This window comes from Atta cephalotes (genome assembly GCF_000143395.1).
Source record: "Atta cephalotes unplaced genomic scaffold scaffold00004, whole genome shotgun sequence".
Classification (NCBI taxonomy): Eukaryota; Metazoa; Arthropoda; class Insecta; order Hymenoptera; family Formicidae; genus Atta; species Atta cephalotes.
In genome coordinates this window covers 3,030,276-3,046,517 of record NW_012130068.1, presented here as the reverse complement: position 1 = coordinate 3,046,517, position 16,242 = coordinate 3,030,276, and the positions used below count along the sequence as shown (strand labels likewise).

General features: G+C 33.5%; 1 protein-coding gene across 1 annotated transcript in view; it reads left to right on the top strand.

Annotated features, from left to right (window-relative positions):
- Positions 1–16,242, top strand: part of LOC105625924 (serine/threonine-protein phosphatase 2B catalytic subunit 2-like) — a 160,370-nt gene that overhangs the window by 106,173 nt on the left and 37,955 nt on the right. The window contains exons 4-5 of the mRNA XM_012207234.1: positions 1,319–1,430; positions 8,883–9,028. Coding sequence (XP_012062624.1) covers positions 1,319–1,430; positions 8,883–9,028 — 258 coding nt within the window. The remainder of the gene's footprint in view (positions 1–1,318; positions 1,431–8,882; positions 9,029–16,242) is intronic.

The window sequence follows — 16,242 nt, the reverse complement described above, 5'->3', positions numbered from 1 at the left end:
AGAGAGAGAGAGAGAAGGCGTTTATTATTCTACAAGTTTTTTAAGAACACAAAAATAAAAGAAAAGTAAAAATATACAAATAAAAAAAGAGAGAGAAAGGAGAGAAGAAAGTAGGAAATTAAACAGTTGTGAGTTTAGTTCTCATCTCTCTTCGACCAATGCACCGATTAATAGCACGTTAAATTACGGAGAGAATCTCACGAGGTCCGAATGCATTCTGCGATGCAATCTGTCGGCAGTACGTCGCTCGAATTCATGTCGACACGGAAGTTCTGCAATTAAAGCGGAGGAATGCCGATCAAACCGGGGATCTTCGAACGATTGGAGCCGCTCGATGAGAGACGAATTGTTTCAATTTAATAGGAGGATCGTGATATTGTCGATGCAGTACAATCGCAAGCTGATTTGAATATTTATGTTTTTGGCGGTTGTTCCATTTCTCCTCGTAAAACATTTTTTTTATCATTTAAGCTGACATTATAATAGACTCTTTGGCATATTACTGATCGTTTTTCGAAAATTCTTTTATGATTCAATGTATTAATAAATCGTTTATTAATAATTTATTGACAATTTAATTTCTTTTATAACTATTAATTTCATGATGTTGAATTATATTCAATTTGAATTATTTTTAATCTTTTCTATAGGTCGCTATTGCTCTAATCAATATGTCATTAATTAAATTAAAATAATTAATTAAACAATTTAACTCAAGAATATGTACTAAATTTAATTTAAATTTAATTTATTATTTATTAAATGCGTACTGTTATTTGCGTTACAATTATAGAAATGCAAAAATTAAATTATATTTTACATATAAAAGTTAAAAATAACAAAATGTTGTTTAACACTCAAGAGATTGCTTACCATTATTTAACAGAATATATTTAAATTCATAACGTCCTATATTATACCTAATTTTAGTTACTTTTAATCATTTCTATAAGCTGTTACTGCTTCTACTCAATATGTCATTAATTTAAGTAAAACAATGGAATTAAATAATTTAACTCAAGAAAACTAAAATTTACTTAAGAATTTATTATTTAATGAGAACATACGTTAACATAAATGTTGTTTACTTTAAAACTACTCACAGAAATGAATTAATTTATACATTATTTTGACAGAGACATATAAAAGACAATTCTAATATTATATATTTACAAGTACGTTTTTAAAAATATTTATTTCGAAATATATTATCGATCATGTATATAAGTTAGTTTATATCTAACGGTTACGAAATAGTATTAACGTTATTATACGATGAATTATCTTTAGCTAACATGTATGTTCGTTTTTGTTTCAGTGCGTGTTATACCTGTGGGCGCTGAAATTGTGCCATCCAACCACACTTTTCCTTCTCAGAGGTAACCACGAGTGCCGTCATCTCACGGAATACTTCACATTTAAGCAGGAATGTAAGTAAACTCTCTTCGAGAGGAAGTAAGCTTTTCTCTTGTATTCATATTTATAATTTTAAAAAATATATCATGAATGAGCAGTTTTACAATCTATGGAGACTGCAAATCTTTTTCTTCCTTCAAAAATTTGCAAGGAAGAAAGCCCGTCCATTCTTTCTCCCTCCAATCTCGAAATATTCATTTCTCCGCGTCGTTGGATCTTTTATATCGCTTCGTGTTGCACGCTTTTTAACCATGGCCCACTTTTGTTTTGCGTCGTAATAAGAAATTATTTCCTGTTTAATAATTTTCGACTCAAATTAAGTCTTCCGCCACGTTAGTTATGACGGAGTGTTGCCTCGTAAGGTGAATTAGCTTTGCACGGCGACGAAATTTATGCAGCTCATCTACCTACCTACATCGTGAGCTTCGGCTCCTGACGTACACGCGTGTGTCGTAATTACGGTTTAAATAACAAAACATAGTTTTCGAGAAAGAAAATCAAAAGCTGAATAAAAATTGTAAGCGTTAATTTATGTAAATTTCGTAGATGAATATATTTACGGCGAACAAAACATAATGTTAACTATAAAGATAACACTAATTTACAAAAAATATTTTTTTAAATTACTTTGAACCAGATAAGGTGTTTCTCTACAGATTTTTTTGGAGGCTAAAAATGATGCAAGTCAAATCGTTATCTTGAAATTTTGATCAGTAGTCACGAATGTATTGAATTTTTTTTCATTTCAACTTATTTTTAGTTATGTCATATTATGAAGCATTTTAATATACAGTTTTTTTTTTAAAGAAAATTTACAAAAAACAGCTTGTTAGTTCAAAGTAATATTTTGCTTGTGTAATTTATCGATTTTGTATGAAAAATATTAATATCGTATTATTTAATTACCTAAATAAACTATCCTCATGCATAAATATTGGAATCTAATTTTAAATGCATGCAGAAATAAACATATTGTTTTGTAGAATATTGTGTAAGCGTAATATTGGGAATATATTTAACCTAATTAACAGAATTCGTAATGGAGCTAATTTATATTATCTTTATATTTGTTTTCATGCCATCGCATCGTGTTGAGAATATAAATATTACTATCGCGTGACAATATCATTTTAAACGATTCATATTTCACAGTTTTGTTACAATTTATATTCACGTACTTATTTTTTTTGTTCTACATATTACAGAATTGTCCCGTTTAGATAAAATAAAAGTAGAAAATTATGTTATGAAAATTCTCTGGAATTAATAAAAAAGATATGTGTTATACTTATGCTGTACCATGTTGCATGTAAAAACGTTACTGCAATAACGAGACTCGATCGTAGCGATAACTCGTATTGCGTGTGCAACATCGACCTTGTGACCTGCGTGTGTCCCCATAGTTCTTCGATCACGTGTATCTCATGTCGGATAAGTTACGAGATCGTAAACCGCCGGACATCGGCAGCACGTTACATTTGCCGAACATTTAGGGAACGCTTGCGATTCTCGCTCTCTTGTTGTTTCGCTTAAGTTCGAGCTTGTTCGTAACCAACGAGCTTCGGGATTACATTAATCGCGTGAGTTTACGCTACATTACGTGGGCTCTGCCCTAGTGCAATTTATACGCATGGATACCAGAAGATCCAGATTTGCAGCATGTTTAACGTCGGACTGCAGCTGCTCATCTCGTATCCTCTCATCCATCTGTATACGTTTGTACGTGCAGCCGGTAAATGAAAGCTCGACGTGTGAAAAAATCGAATGATTGCCTTTAGTCGAAACGCATCTCCGGCGATTCTCCGCGTTCAATCCGCGCTTTCTGCAGTGAGCCGGTATTTGCCTGCATCATCATACGAGGAAATCACACTATATTATATACTCGTTCCCGTCCTGTCGCTCATATCGTAAATGTTATAACGACGCGACTGGGGAAACCGAGACGGAGAGCGGGGGCGCCTTGCAAATACTAGGTTGACCTAGTATCGGACAATTTTCCGCGATCGATACACTTTTCCGCGAGACGCCGCCTGCGTCTAATGCGCGAGTGTCCGAGCTATGCATCGCGAGAGATGCATCGACATCTTTGCAGCGACAGATCCGAAGGGACAATATTTTTCGAAGCTAATTAAGGCTGAAAAAACGTCCCTACTTTGATTAGTGTACTGAAAAATGTTTGGTAATAATAATCAAACTTAGATGATAATTAACTAATAGCGGTAGAGTTGAACCAATCTCGATTGGATTAATGACATACTATTAGTAGAGCATGTAATATCAACCAATAGTAGAGCATGCAACGTCATTAATTTAACCACGTTCGAATTCACTGCAGTCGAAAATGCTATAAAGCTTTGGCTTCGAAATAATTTGAAATAATTTGAATTAAATGTTCGATTAATATAATTAATTAAACCAATCAAGAGTTAATTTTACTTTTCTAAATATTAATTCAGCCCTATTAATCCAGTCATTTATGTTACTTGTTTCTCATCTTTTTTGATAAATTACTAAAAGTCACTATTGTCTAAAATGAGTTTTTAAGAGTCACCTTTTTTTTTAAGCTAATGAGATTTATAAAACACAAGCGTTCCATTCACACTTTTCTCATCTGTTAACAATTACTACTCGCTCATCGTTGCGCTAATTGTACTGGTTGAGTACTGGTCCAGTGTTAAGTCTATCATTTTTAAATTTCAAAGAAATGTGAAACTAAATGTGATTTTCGAAGATTACAAATATTTTTCGCGTATTTAAAAAATACATTTTTGTTTATTACATTTTTTAAAATATATATTTATTTTTTATCCATCTAATGAATATGTTCATCCTTTTGTTTCGTTTAATTAATAATACATTGTTATACGGTATCAAAAGAATAAACCAGTGAAATAACAGCAGATATTTTTTTTGTTTGAATAAAACTAATCACTCTAAAAATTTGATTTAAAAAATGTTATTTTTTGTTCATGTACTTTACAAACTTTTGAACTTTTTCCATCAAAAAGAGTTGTCACTTTTTTGGTGTGATAATCAGAAAACTTATTTATTCTAATTATTTTTTCTAATTACTAAATAGTTAATTACTATTATTACATTAGGTAATTTAAATATTTCATCAATACGCTAAACAAAATACATTTTGGTAAATATATTATTAGATTTTTTTAGTCTGATTAATTTAGCAGCAATTTATTTCAGAAAGGACGTCAATTCATTTATTTTTAAAACTTAAGAGTGAAAAATAATATATTATTTACGACGTACTTATATACTTGCAAGTAAATCCACCCGGTATCCTAATGATACTTTGATTATACGAACGTCGGACATAAATTCGTCGTATAGCGCTTTTAACTGCCTCTAAATACATTTTATGTATTATTAAACGTTTTATGCTGCCTTATTGTCTCGTCAATCCCACATGATGTTACATCCCTCCCGTCATCTTTTATATTCCACCCTCACAGCTCTATTATTATTGCAAACGTAAAAAGCTATCTTGTAGTAAACGTCAAGAAGGAACAACATGGATTCACTTCTCATCTTCGCGCATCTTCTTGCTTAGAATCCATTCTCGTGCCCGGGAGGGGGAGGGGTGTTTGTTTTTAAGAACAGTTCTAATTTACTCTTAGATATCTACATCCAGAACCGGCGTAATGCCATTTCCGCCTGCGATATTAAACGGAGTGCGAGTCACCCGACGAGGGGAGGGGGGGGGGGAGGGGATGTTCACCCGACAAAAATTTGCTCGTTTGCGCACCGTGACCCCGATTCCGCGCGCATTTAATAACCGCGATAACCACGAAAATTCCAACGCGCGTGCACGTTACCAGCCGGCGCTTTAATCATCGTTTTAATGGAGCTTTTGCCGTGCATTTATTGGCGGACGTTTGGGAACCCCGTGCGGGGGTTAGCGAGAGGGTGCGCCCTCTCCACGTCTCTCCACGTTTTCTTCTTTTTCGCAGCCACCTATTTACGCGGCCTAGTTTCTCGCTGCTATATATTATACCGACATTCACGTGCCAGCCGATCGAGAAAATTGCGATTATCTCCAGCGGTTCAAGCTTTTCCTCGCGATACGAAGTCGCGATAGCACGCTCGCATAGAAATGGGGGTAGCGCAGCGGTGATTCTCTCTCTCTTTTTTTTATTTCCTTCTCTTTAAAACGAATGCAACAGAAATTTTTATATAACTCCGATAAACTGTCAGAATATCGTACACATTTATTTTTTTATATAAATTAATGTAGCCGCAGCGGGCATTGTGGATTATAACAATGTGAGAGCTTGTCCCTATCGCGTCTTATGTAAAACTCAGGCATAATATTGTATAGGGAAAGGCAGTAGGTCGTGATAATATATCGCGTTCGCGCGATCTTACCCGCATTTTTTTTCCCCGACGTTTTTCCAACATTTGTCGTGCGCACATTTTTCTGCCAATTCGGGTAACAATGACGCGAGAAAAATGTAGCGCGCTTAACCGTGACGTATAGAAAAGTTCGATATCGGTTCTATCAAGATAAATGCGCGGTTGCTCCTTGCCATCATATATTTCGTATATCCCAAATATATCATTTTTCTACGTCGTGACTAGCGTAATACACGGTGATGCAGCTTCGATCCTGTATGAAAATATTAAAATAAATAGAGCTACGGGAAGAACGGTTTTCGAGTATCTAAAAATTTAACTATATATGGATACAGATTTGAGAATAATTTTGTTTGATCCGTCAAAATAATTGTATAGAACGCTCATACTAGTTGCTAAATTTTATTCAACATTGTCATCAATCAACGCAACAAGTTAGACATTCAGCAAAATTCTCCTTTCTCTCTTAGATGCATTTATATCCCGCCAGAATTAATAAATCGATGGATTTATTGGATCCACTTAATTATATTTTTCACAGTACATCTGTAAATTTAAATTATTGGTGTTAAAATAAATTTGATATTTATTCTTTTGCAGTTATGTCATCTTGGTTCCTTAAAATTAATTATAGTGTCTTTCATTTATCAAAAATTAAATGAGTCTCATTTGTCGTGACTGCATAGTGTTACAAATTTTGAACTATATATATCAGCTCTTTGAAGAGCTAAGACTAAAATATTATACTTTATTATATATTTTTATTATATATTTTATTATATTCAGTTATAATCCATATGAGAATACAGTGCTTATTTCGCGATTGTCTTACAACTGTTCTTATCTGGCTCCATCTAGTAGTGCACGACGCTGAAAACTTAACGATCGCGCTTTTTGAAAGTCGCATGCCGAAGCTCGAGCTCGAGAAACACATTATTCCGAACGATTTTGTCGCTTTTCGCGCTAGAAGCCGGGACGCGATGGCCGCGCGCCAAGATCGCGACGGCATCGTTTCGAAATGAATCTCGATGCCAAAAACGATCGTTTGTCCGCGAATATGGGAGACGAACGTGCAATTAATTTGCCAACGATTTCGCCAGAAATTTTTGTCACCGTCATTTTTGTCGCGATACGCAGCGTGTGTAGCGTAATAGTCACGAGGATAGAATAAAATACTGTGAAGATCAACAATCGTTGCTTCTTGCAAATGGATGGACAAGATATAGGATGATACAAAATGTTATACTATTTTATATTTAACATTTATTTTTAACAAAATAGATAGAATATAATTTTATATATCACAGTATTAATTAGGATTAATTAAACGGAAAGAATGGTTTTGCTGGTAACTAAAAATTTGATTAGATACAAATCTAAAAATAATTTTGTTGGGCCATCAAAAGATTGAACTAGTATATACTTTTGGAACTTAAAATGAGATATGTATGTTCGATATTTGACAAAAGCAAGAAAGAGAATTCTAATGAAGTATAGTGCTGCAGGAATAAAAAAGATTTAAAATAATTACGTGATAAATTTAAACGTTGATGACAATGCTGCAAAAAAGTTTAACATTTTTGCAATCATTTTAAATGATTTACATAACGATTTGATCCAAGAAAAAATTGTATTGACATTTATATTTAGCTGAATTTTTACTTAACAAAACCATTCTTTCCGTGTATCAAAACCTGAAAATTGAATAATTTAATAATATGACATTTCATGCGCCTACCAGAAAATATACTCTGTATATTTTCTATTCATCCAATAAGAGTTCCGTTCGATAATCTGTGTTTAAATTTATTTCAGATTGTTTTTAATCGTTCTTAGTTGACCTCAATCGCGAATTTCTATATTATTTACAATTAATCTTACTTTCCTTAATTATCTGTCGGTTTAATTATGATGTTGTCGATTAGTCTTTGTTAGACATCTCACAATGGTGTCTTTCTCTTTATTTCTCTCTGCTTTAATAATCTCAAGACATGAAAGCTTCGCCGAGTCCTTGGCGTGATATTACAGACATCCGTTTCGCAATACTTCAATCTGCAACCCCAAAGAGGCTCCTACGTCCACCAACTAGTCGTTCATTTGCGAGATCTCGTACAGGTCCTCGAGTGACAACTTCGAGCGACGATCCGTTTAGCTTCAGCGCCGACAAATCTTTATCCTGTCGAGATTACTCCGCTTTATTGGTAGGAAATTCTTTTCGCGCGTCACCTCGAACAGTGATTCGACGATCCTCCTTCTATGTAGTAAATACAGCTCGCTTTACGTCAATTTCCGAGGTCACATTTAACAGGAAACATGTCAGAAACAGAGAGCGATGGCTTGAGAAGAGCTTCTTACGATATCCTTCGGAGAGTTAAAGTTTTACAATTTTCATGTGAAACAGCGTCATACGAGTTAGTTATAAAAGTAATCAGAACTTGGAATCGAAAAAGAGGAAAGAGAAAACACGGGTTTCATCCGTATCACAGAATTGGTCCGTTTTACTCTAGAAATAAGACAACAATTACCCGCTCCGGATCTTATCTGCCGGAGCGGTTTATCGCTCGCGCGAGACGAGCGGGCTGTCGGTTGCATTCGTGGTCTTTTCGCATGGCGAGAGAAAAGCTACGAGGAGGAGAGACGCGCAGCAAAATTTCAGGAACACAGAACAGGCGTGGACGACCCCAGCTAGCTTCTCTTCGTATTCTGGAGAGTATCCATTATTCTACGAGGATTGCGACGTGAAATAGAGCCCCCGTGTGTCCGCCATTCTTTTTACGACTCGTTCGCGAAATAGTCCATGCTCGACTATGCGTATTTCGCCTCGCCTTGTCAGGATCTTTCCTCATGACTCCCTCGCGTCGCCTTTATTTTCTCCTCCATTTCGACTTTTTCGCCGAACGTCAGATTAGACGTGTCAACTCCGTGTTCTCATCTCATTTCATTGCTATGAAAGCTGTGAAAGTAGTCCTCGACACATTCGTATCGATCATTGTAAATGCCATAAAGCTCTGATAGAAATTACGAAATACTTTCATCGCATGGACAAAGTTCTAATATGTTATTTTAATTTTGGATATCTTTTTTTTTGCTTTCAGGTAAAATAAAATACTCCGAGAGGGTGTACGACGCGTGCATGGATGCCTTCGACTGTTTGCCGCTCGCCGCCCTCATGAACCAACAGTTCCTCTGCGTACACGGTGGTTTGTCGCCGGAAATTCACAATTTAGAAGACATTCGCAAAGTAAGTAAATTCTTTACGTGCTCCAGTTGTTGCGTGCCTCGCGTCACGATGTTGAATAACTCTGTATTAAAATGAATCTGTGTCACCAAGCTTTGTTGGTACAGAATTAACATTTGACATAAAGAATAAGTGCCTTCTAGATAAGAGAAGTCTTTGTGAAGCTTCTCATTGATATTTATTTTGTCTTCAGTACCTTCGATCGAATCTTTTTCCTGGTAATTTTTTCAAGAAATTTTAGAAAAGAGTCTTTTGAGAGTATCTATATTGTTCAATTTAAATTCGAGATTGCTTTTTCACATAGAAAGAATAATTTTGCTAAAATATCTAAAAATTTAGTTTGATATTTTAGCTAAATACAAAATAATTTTCTTAGACTATCAAAATAATTATGTAAGACACTCAAGTTGATTGTTAAAATATAAAAAAAGACTTACATTGCTCATCATATTTGAGCATCCTAATTTTGGTCCAATAAAATTATTTTTAGATTTTTAGATTTGAACACTAAAAAAAGAGCCTGATAGCTGCTAAATATTGAGAGAAATAATAATCAAATGTTCGGTTAATATAATTAAAAATAATTTTTACTTATATTTATATACATATGTATGTATGTATATATATATATATATATATATCTACATACCTTTAATAAATTTTATGAAACACAATAATATAATCAACCGTTTGCTAATACTTATTAAATATTTAAAAAAGTAAAAGATTATTTTTATATTAACCGAACATGATTGTTATTTCTCTCAATATTTAGCAGCTATTATTAGGCTCTTTTTTTAGTGTTCAAATCTGAAAATAATTATTTCACTTAATATGTGATAGTTATTATGTTCCTATATTATTCCTATATTTCCTATATTATAATATATTCCATATTTATTGTATTTATACAGAAAGAACGGTTTTACTGAAATATCCAAAAATGTAACTATATTGAAAGAAAAGAATGGCTGTTGCTGAAGCAAATTAGATGGTAAAATATAGCATAGCATTTTTAATTGACTGTAACAGCCAATTTTTTATTACAGCAGCCAATTTTTGCGTTAATCTATATCAGTGTAGAATTTCGATAAGCTAACGCAACCAAAAATTGGCTACTGCAACTATTAATTAAAAAAATACTATGCTCTATTCAGCCAATTTTTTCTTTGAATATCGATCTGAAATTAATTTTATTAGATTATCGCAATAATAATTATGTAAATAATAATTATTATTTTTAAGTATTGATGATAGTGCAAAAAGTTTTAATATTCTATCAATTTAATATTATATCAATTTAAGCGTCCTATATAATTATTTTGATGGTCCAAACAAAATTATTTTGAAGTCTGTATTCAGCTAAATTTTTAGATGCTTCATCAAAATTGTTCTTTCCTTGTACTGTCAACAACTTTTCGTGCACTTTCGTCGGGAATTCAAGTCACGAGAAACCGTCCATCTAGGACGACGTCGCATCTTAATGAGTCGTGATCGTTGATAATTGCGTTACTTGCCCCACGTCTCCGAATGAATTAGCCTTGCTATTATTTCTCACAATCGTGCCGAGGCCAATTCGTTCGATCGGCTGAGAGAGTCCAATGACACTCCGCTGCGCCGGAAGCGAACCAGGGAGAGCACCGACGTGCTGCCACCTGCTCTATCGATCCATCCACCTACGCCTTTTACCTTCCTGCATTGCGTGTAGCACACACGGGCGTGCGTGCAGTACACGCGTCCCTATCACGCGTCTCCGCGGGCTAGGCTCTCCTACTGGCTACAGCTCCTTTCATCTTGCCATTCCAATTGCGATATCGTATTTGCCTGCGTTTCTCGATTCCGCAGATAAACGATAAAATCCGTATCCGCTCGTATACCGAATAGGACACGTTAAATATAGCCGGGGTGTAAACGCGCGATCGTCTGCGTTTCGAGGCGAAGGCGGTTCTAATTATTCTCCTCTTACACTTTCAAGATGCTTCCTTTTTGTTATAATGCCTTATCGTTATAATTAGACGAAAAGAACGATTTTATTGAAAGATCTAAAATTTCCCAGGAGGATACAGACCTAATAATAATTTTGTTAACTCATCAGCATAATTTTGTTGGAAACTCAAACTGATTGTTGGAATATAAAATTTTTTTAAAACATTGCACATTTAACACATGCTTGTAATTTTTTTAGTTAAATTACAAGCAATACTTCGAAAAATTTTTATATTAGTTTCCAACATAGTTATTATGAATGTCAAAACTTTTTATGGGATGCTCATCATGTTTGAGTATATAGGGTGATCATTAGGTTTGTATCTGAACTAAACGGTCACTATTTCGCAACAAGTAGACTGAACAAAACAATTGAAACGCCATTTTCTACATGCTACTCATGAGCTAGCTTGTACAACTACTTAAATGAAATTGACAAATTTCCTCTACAAACGACGTTTCGATTTTGTTCAATCCACTTGTTGCGAAGTGATAATCATTTAATTGTAACACAATCCTAATGATCATCTTGTATAATTATTTTCATGATTTATAACGAAATTATTTTCAGATTTATATCTTAATTAAATTCTTAAATTAATTAATTTCAGCAAAATCTTTTCCTTGTCATCGCGTCAAAACGGCGATAAACAAGAAATAGATTCGCCTCTTTTTGAAATTTCTTGAACTCTCATATTGAACGAAGAACCCAAGATTTATCTAACTTAACGCGCATATCGTCCGTTCCGAGAGCTTTCTCGCGTCTTTTCCACGTTCCGCGGTATCGCGTTTCATGTTGGCAATCGAAATTTCCGAGTGACACCTCGTATTTCCCGGCTATCGACATCTCGGCTTCACACGCCCGACACACGTCTGAGAGACGACGGGAAGCGATGGAGCAGTTTCGTATTTCGCCGCGCTCGTAAAAATTCGCGCTATTTTCATATTATCGAAGCTCGTGGATCTCGCTCGTTCGTCGGGCAGCATCCCGTTGAATTTTCTCGACGCGCAGCTGCCTGAGATCTCATCTCGGGACGTTCCGCTTTTATACTCGCGATACTATCCTCGTAAAGATACACGTCCGAGAGATAGGTCGAATTCGAATGAAAGAGAACGAAACAGGGTAGAAGATACGGATGAGAGAACGTAACGATCTCGTTTAATGATCGACGGATCCTACGATTCTCGGCGTCTCCGGCATAATTAAGGGAAACGACGTGCTATTACAATGATGTGACGCTGTAAAGCGGCGTAGATTAATTCCTCCGACTACTCTGGTAATTTGGAACGTGACATGTTCGGAATAAAAATTCTCGGTAAAAAACGCGCCTGATTCGTTGCTTGACAGAATTGAGAGCGAAATATAATGTGGAATATTGCGTGGATGTGAACCGATTGCGAAATTGCGTGGAGAAAGATCTGTCCTCCACATTGATAGAGCAATTTTGTTGAAGAATCTAAAGATTTAACTAGATACAGAAAAATATTTTATTGGACATCAAAACAATTAAGTAGGACGACAATTATATCAAAACATTTTGCAGCATTGCTTACACCTAGAGAAAGAATCATGGTTTGAACATCATTTCTTGGATTTGATAATAATTTCTTTAAATCAAATAAAATTTATTTGATTTAAAAAAATAATATTTAAATCAAAAAAATTTTTTTACAATTCAAAGAAATTTTTTTCTTTAATCGTATAGCAAAGAAAATTTCTTTAAATCGAAACAAAATTTCTAAAAAATTATTTTGATGATCCAACAAAATTATTGATTGATTTGTATCCAATCAAATTTTTAGATTCTTCAGCAAAATTGCTCTTTCAATGCAACATTTCATTTAAGATAATTTAGTTCCCTTCACGGTAAACTTCAAAATGAATCATGAAATTATTATCGTTCAACCGCTAACGTTTAACATGGTCGAGAGCATCTCGAAAGATGGTAATAAATATCGCTTGTCTGTTGAGCAAAGTTTCCCCGAGAATTTATTATCAGTATATAAGTTCTAATCGCGGTTTCACGATTTCTGCTCGTCACCAGAATTTCGAATGCCGCGTTTTATTTCCGAGCGGTTTTATCACACTGGCGTTTGATATGGAAATCGACATTCCCGGTTGGACGATATCGTGAGTCCTTTGCAAGCAAGAGCCCGTAAAACGTGACCCGTACGCGCTCTGCACCTTGGAAATGTTTCTCGGCAGCACTTTAACCGCCTTTCCGCTTCTCGCTATCCGAATAATCGTTCTGAATCTTTCATCGCGACTCGCACGCATGAGACATCATAGGCGGGAGAGATTCGAAAAGTTCATGCCTTAAGAAACTCATTGCAATATATGTGTGTGTGTGAGGATATCAAGATATTCGTCCACTAACCTTTCTCGAGAACAGTAAATAAAGCATGAACGTATTTTTAGAGTAGCACGCATCTATAGTTTCGAAGACGTTAGATCGTGACGTATGTTTGCATAAACGTTGCGAGTTGTTAAATTCCTTAAGATCACGAAATGTGTGTGGTCTCGTCAACAGTATTTCATTTAACCTTTAAGTAAATAGACAATTAACTAAAGGTACGCAGCTGATAAGAGCTTAAAACACCTAAAAAGAATTTTAATTTTATTCTATTAATTCATAATCAAATGTATCAAATTATATCCAATTTGAATTATTTCTGAAAATAGTCGCTACTTCTACTAATATATTGTTAATTTCGAATGAAACAGATTTAATAATTATAAATATAATCGTTTAACACGTAATATATAATAACAATAAACAAATAAACTTAATAGAATTAAATAATTTAATTGAAGAAAATGTATTAAATTTGAATTATAAGATTCTTATTATTAAATTTGATTCAAATTTAATTTATTATTCACTAAATGCATACATTAATATGATGTTTACTTTGAAACTAACTACAGAAATGAATTGATTTACATTTTGAATTGATTTACATAGAAGTTAAGAATAACAAAATTATTTAATTTACGAGTTTAAATTATTGCTTCTTTGAAATCTAACAATGTGTAGTCAGTTAAATTTACACATTAGTTATACCTTTATGAGATAGACTACAGAAGAATAAAAATAATGAACTTACTAAAACTTCTGAACATCTGAGCAATACTTTTTATTTTCCTTTTCTAAAACAATATTTTTTTTAAAGAAAAGTATACTTGTGCACGAAAGAAGGATTGTACTAAAGTATTTAAAAAGGTAGCTAAATGCAGAAAATGATTTTATTGGATCATCAAAATAATTATATAAGATGCATGACGAAAATGCTGTAAAAAGTTTTGACGTTTTTAGCAATAAAATCGAACATTAGTTATATTGGAAAAAATATCTAATTGCATTAATTAGAATTTTAGTTGAAAATGAACAAATTAGAATTTTTTGATTGATTCTATTAAATTTTGACGTAGCCAGAATTCTGATTGATGATGAGAATCTTTTGGTTTGTTCATTTTCAATCAGAAATTTTATTTAGTGTATACCTAATTATTTTGATGATCCTCAGCAAAATCGGTCTTTTTTCGTGTGGTGTGCTATAGTTATTGCATTTATCCATTTAAAGATTTAAAAACCTTTATTTTTACCAGAGGATTTTTTCCATTTTGTACGTTCTTTTTAGGACAAATCGGAATACGAAGGGTTAATCGTTAACGATTTAAAGGCTCCGCTGAAATGAACATCGTGAAACGATTGGCATTAATCTCGGAATCGCGCGAGGGCCGTAGATCTACATTAAAGCTATCCAATTTCGTATCGGTCGTGGCGCATTAGCTCCGTTTAATTTATGGAAAGAGGGAAGAGGGAAGAGGAGGGAAAGGATAGGATCGTGCAGGGCGGCGCGTGCATTTTATCGGCTGAAAACTTGCGATTTATGTGATCGTGTTCCGGGGGCCGCTTTAAATAGCGGGCGAGCTCGTGCTATCGTGCCGCTATTAAGTTAATCGCCTTGCACGCCTCGCATGCGCGTGTATGCACGTATATGCGTGTCACGATTACGGGGACTCGCTTTTAACAAGTGCAATAATAACAAACAGCGCGACAGCAAAAAAGGATCGACGGAGAGCTACGAGGAATGCCGGAGCAAAATCTTGAAAATGAATCCGACACAGCGTTTTTCTTCAGAGAAAAGAGGAAAAATTAAGAAAATCACAATGTTTCTACTTTAATCTTCAATCTTTGCAAAAAACATAATTAATATAAGTATTATACGTATATGTATAAGTACCATAAGTATATTTCCGTAACGTACGGTAAAGTGTTTTAATGTGGAGAGATTTCTTTGAATGTCGTGTAAGAAGAAAAGATAACAAAGATAACTCGTATTTTTCCCGTTGGATTATTATTTTAATAAATATAGCGCTAAAATGCTTTTTACTGCCTAATTGGAAGATTACTTAAAAATCAAAATATTAACTTTATTTCAAAAGAATTGTTGGTTCCTAATATGAGGATAATATATCGAAAAATATATTCCAAATATAAAACTCCAAAAGGATTTATTGCATGAAAATCATAATATTACTATCACCTTAAAATGATTACTGATTTTCTTAATATAATAATTAAAATATTGATAAAATAGATAGAGAAAATAAAATAATTAAAAAATGCAAATTTTCCAGAAATCTAATTTTTTAGTTGAAGAAAGGATAGCATAATAAGTTTGCATAATAAATAATTTATACGAGATTCATTTAAAAAGTACTGGTTTTATTTTTTCGGTTTAAGCGTCATAAAAGATAAGATAAGAAGTATTCGATAACCTATATTTACTTACAATGCATTTTTAGAATCCTAATGAAACATTTTTTTTCTTTGTAGCATTATGCTGACAATCGTTTTATCTTAGCGCATATCTCTAGAGAAATTTTCATAAATTTAAAAATACACGAGAAGAAAGTTTTTGTATTTGTGACTATAGTTACATATTAATGATGGTTGTCACTACTGTAATGTTAATAATAATAACTATAAGTTAATAATAATAACAAATATATAGTTGACACCAAAATTTAAATATAAATTGGTTATTATTGTTATAAAATTGAAATTACTATATATAATATAATAGTATAATATAATTACTATATTACAGTATAATATTAGATGTAGTAAAAAAGATACACTATTACTTTACTTACTTACTTTAATTTATTACTAAATAAATAAGTAAGTTATTTTACTTTACTTACTTACTTAACTTAATTA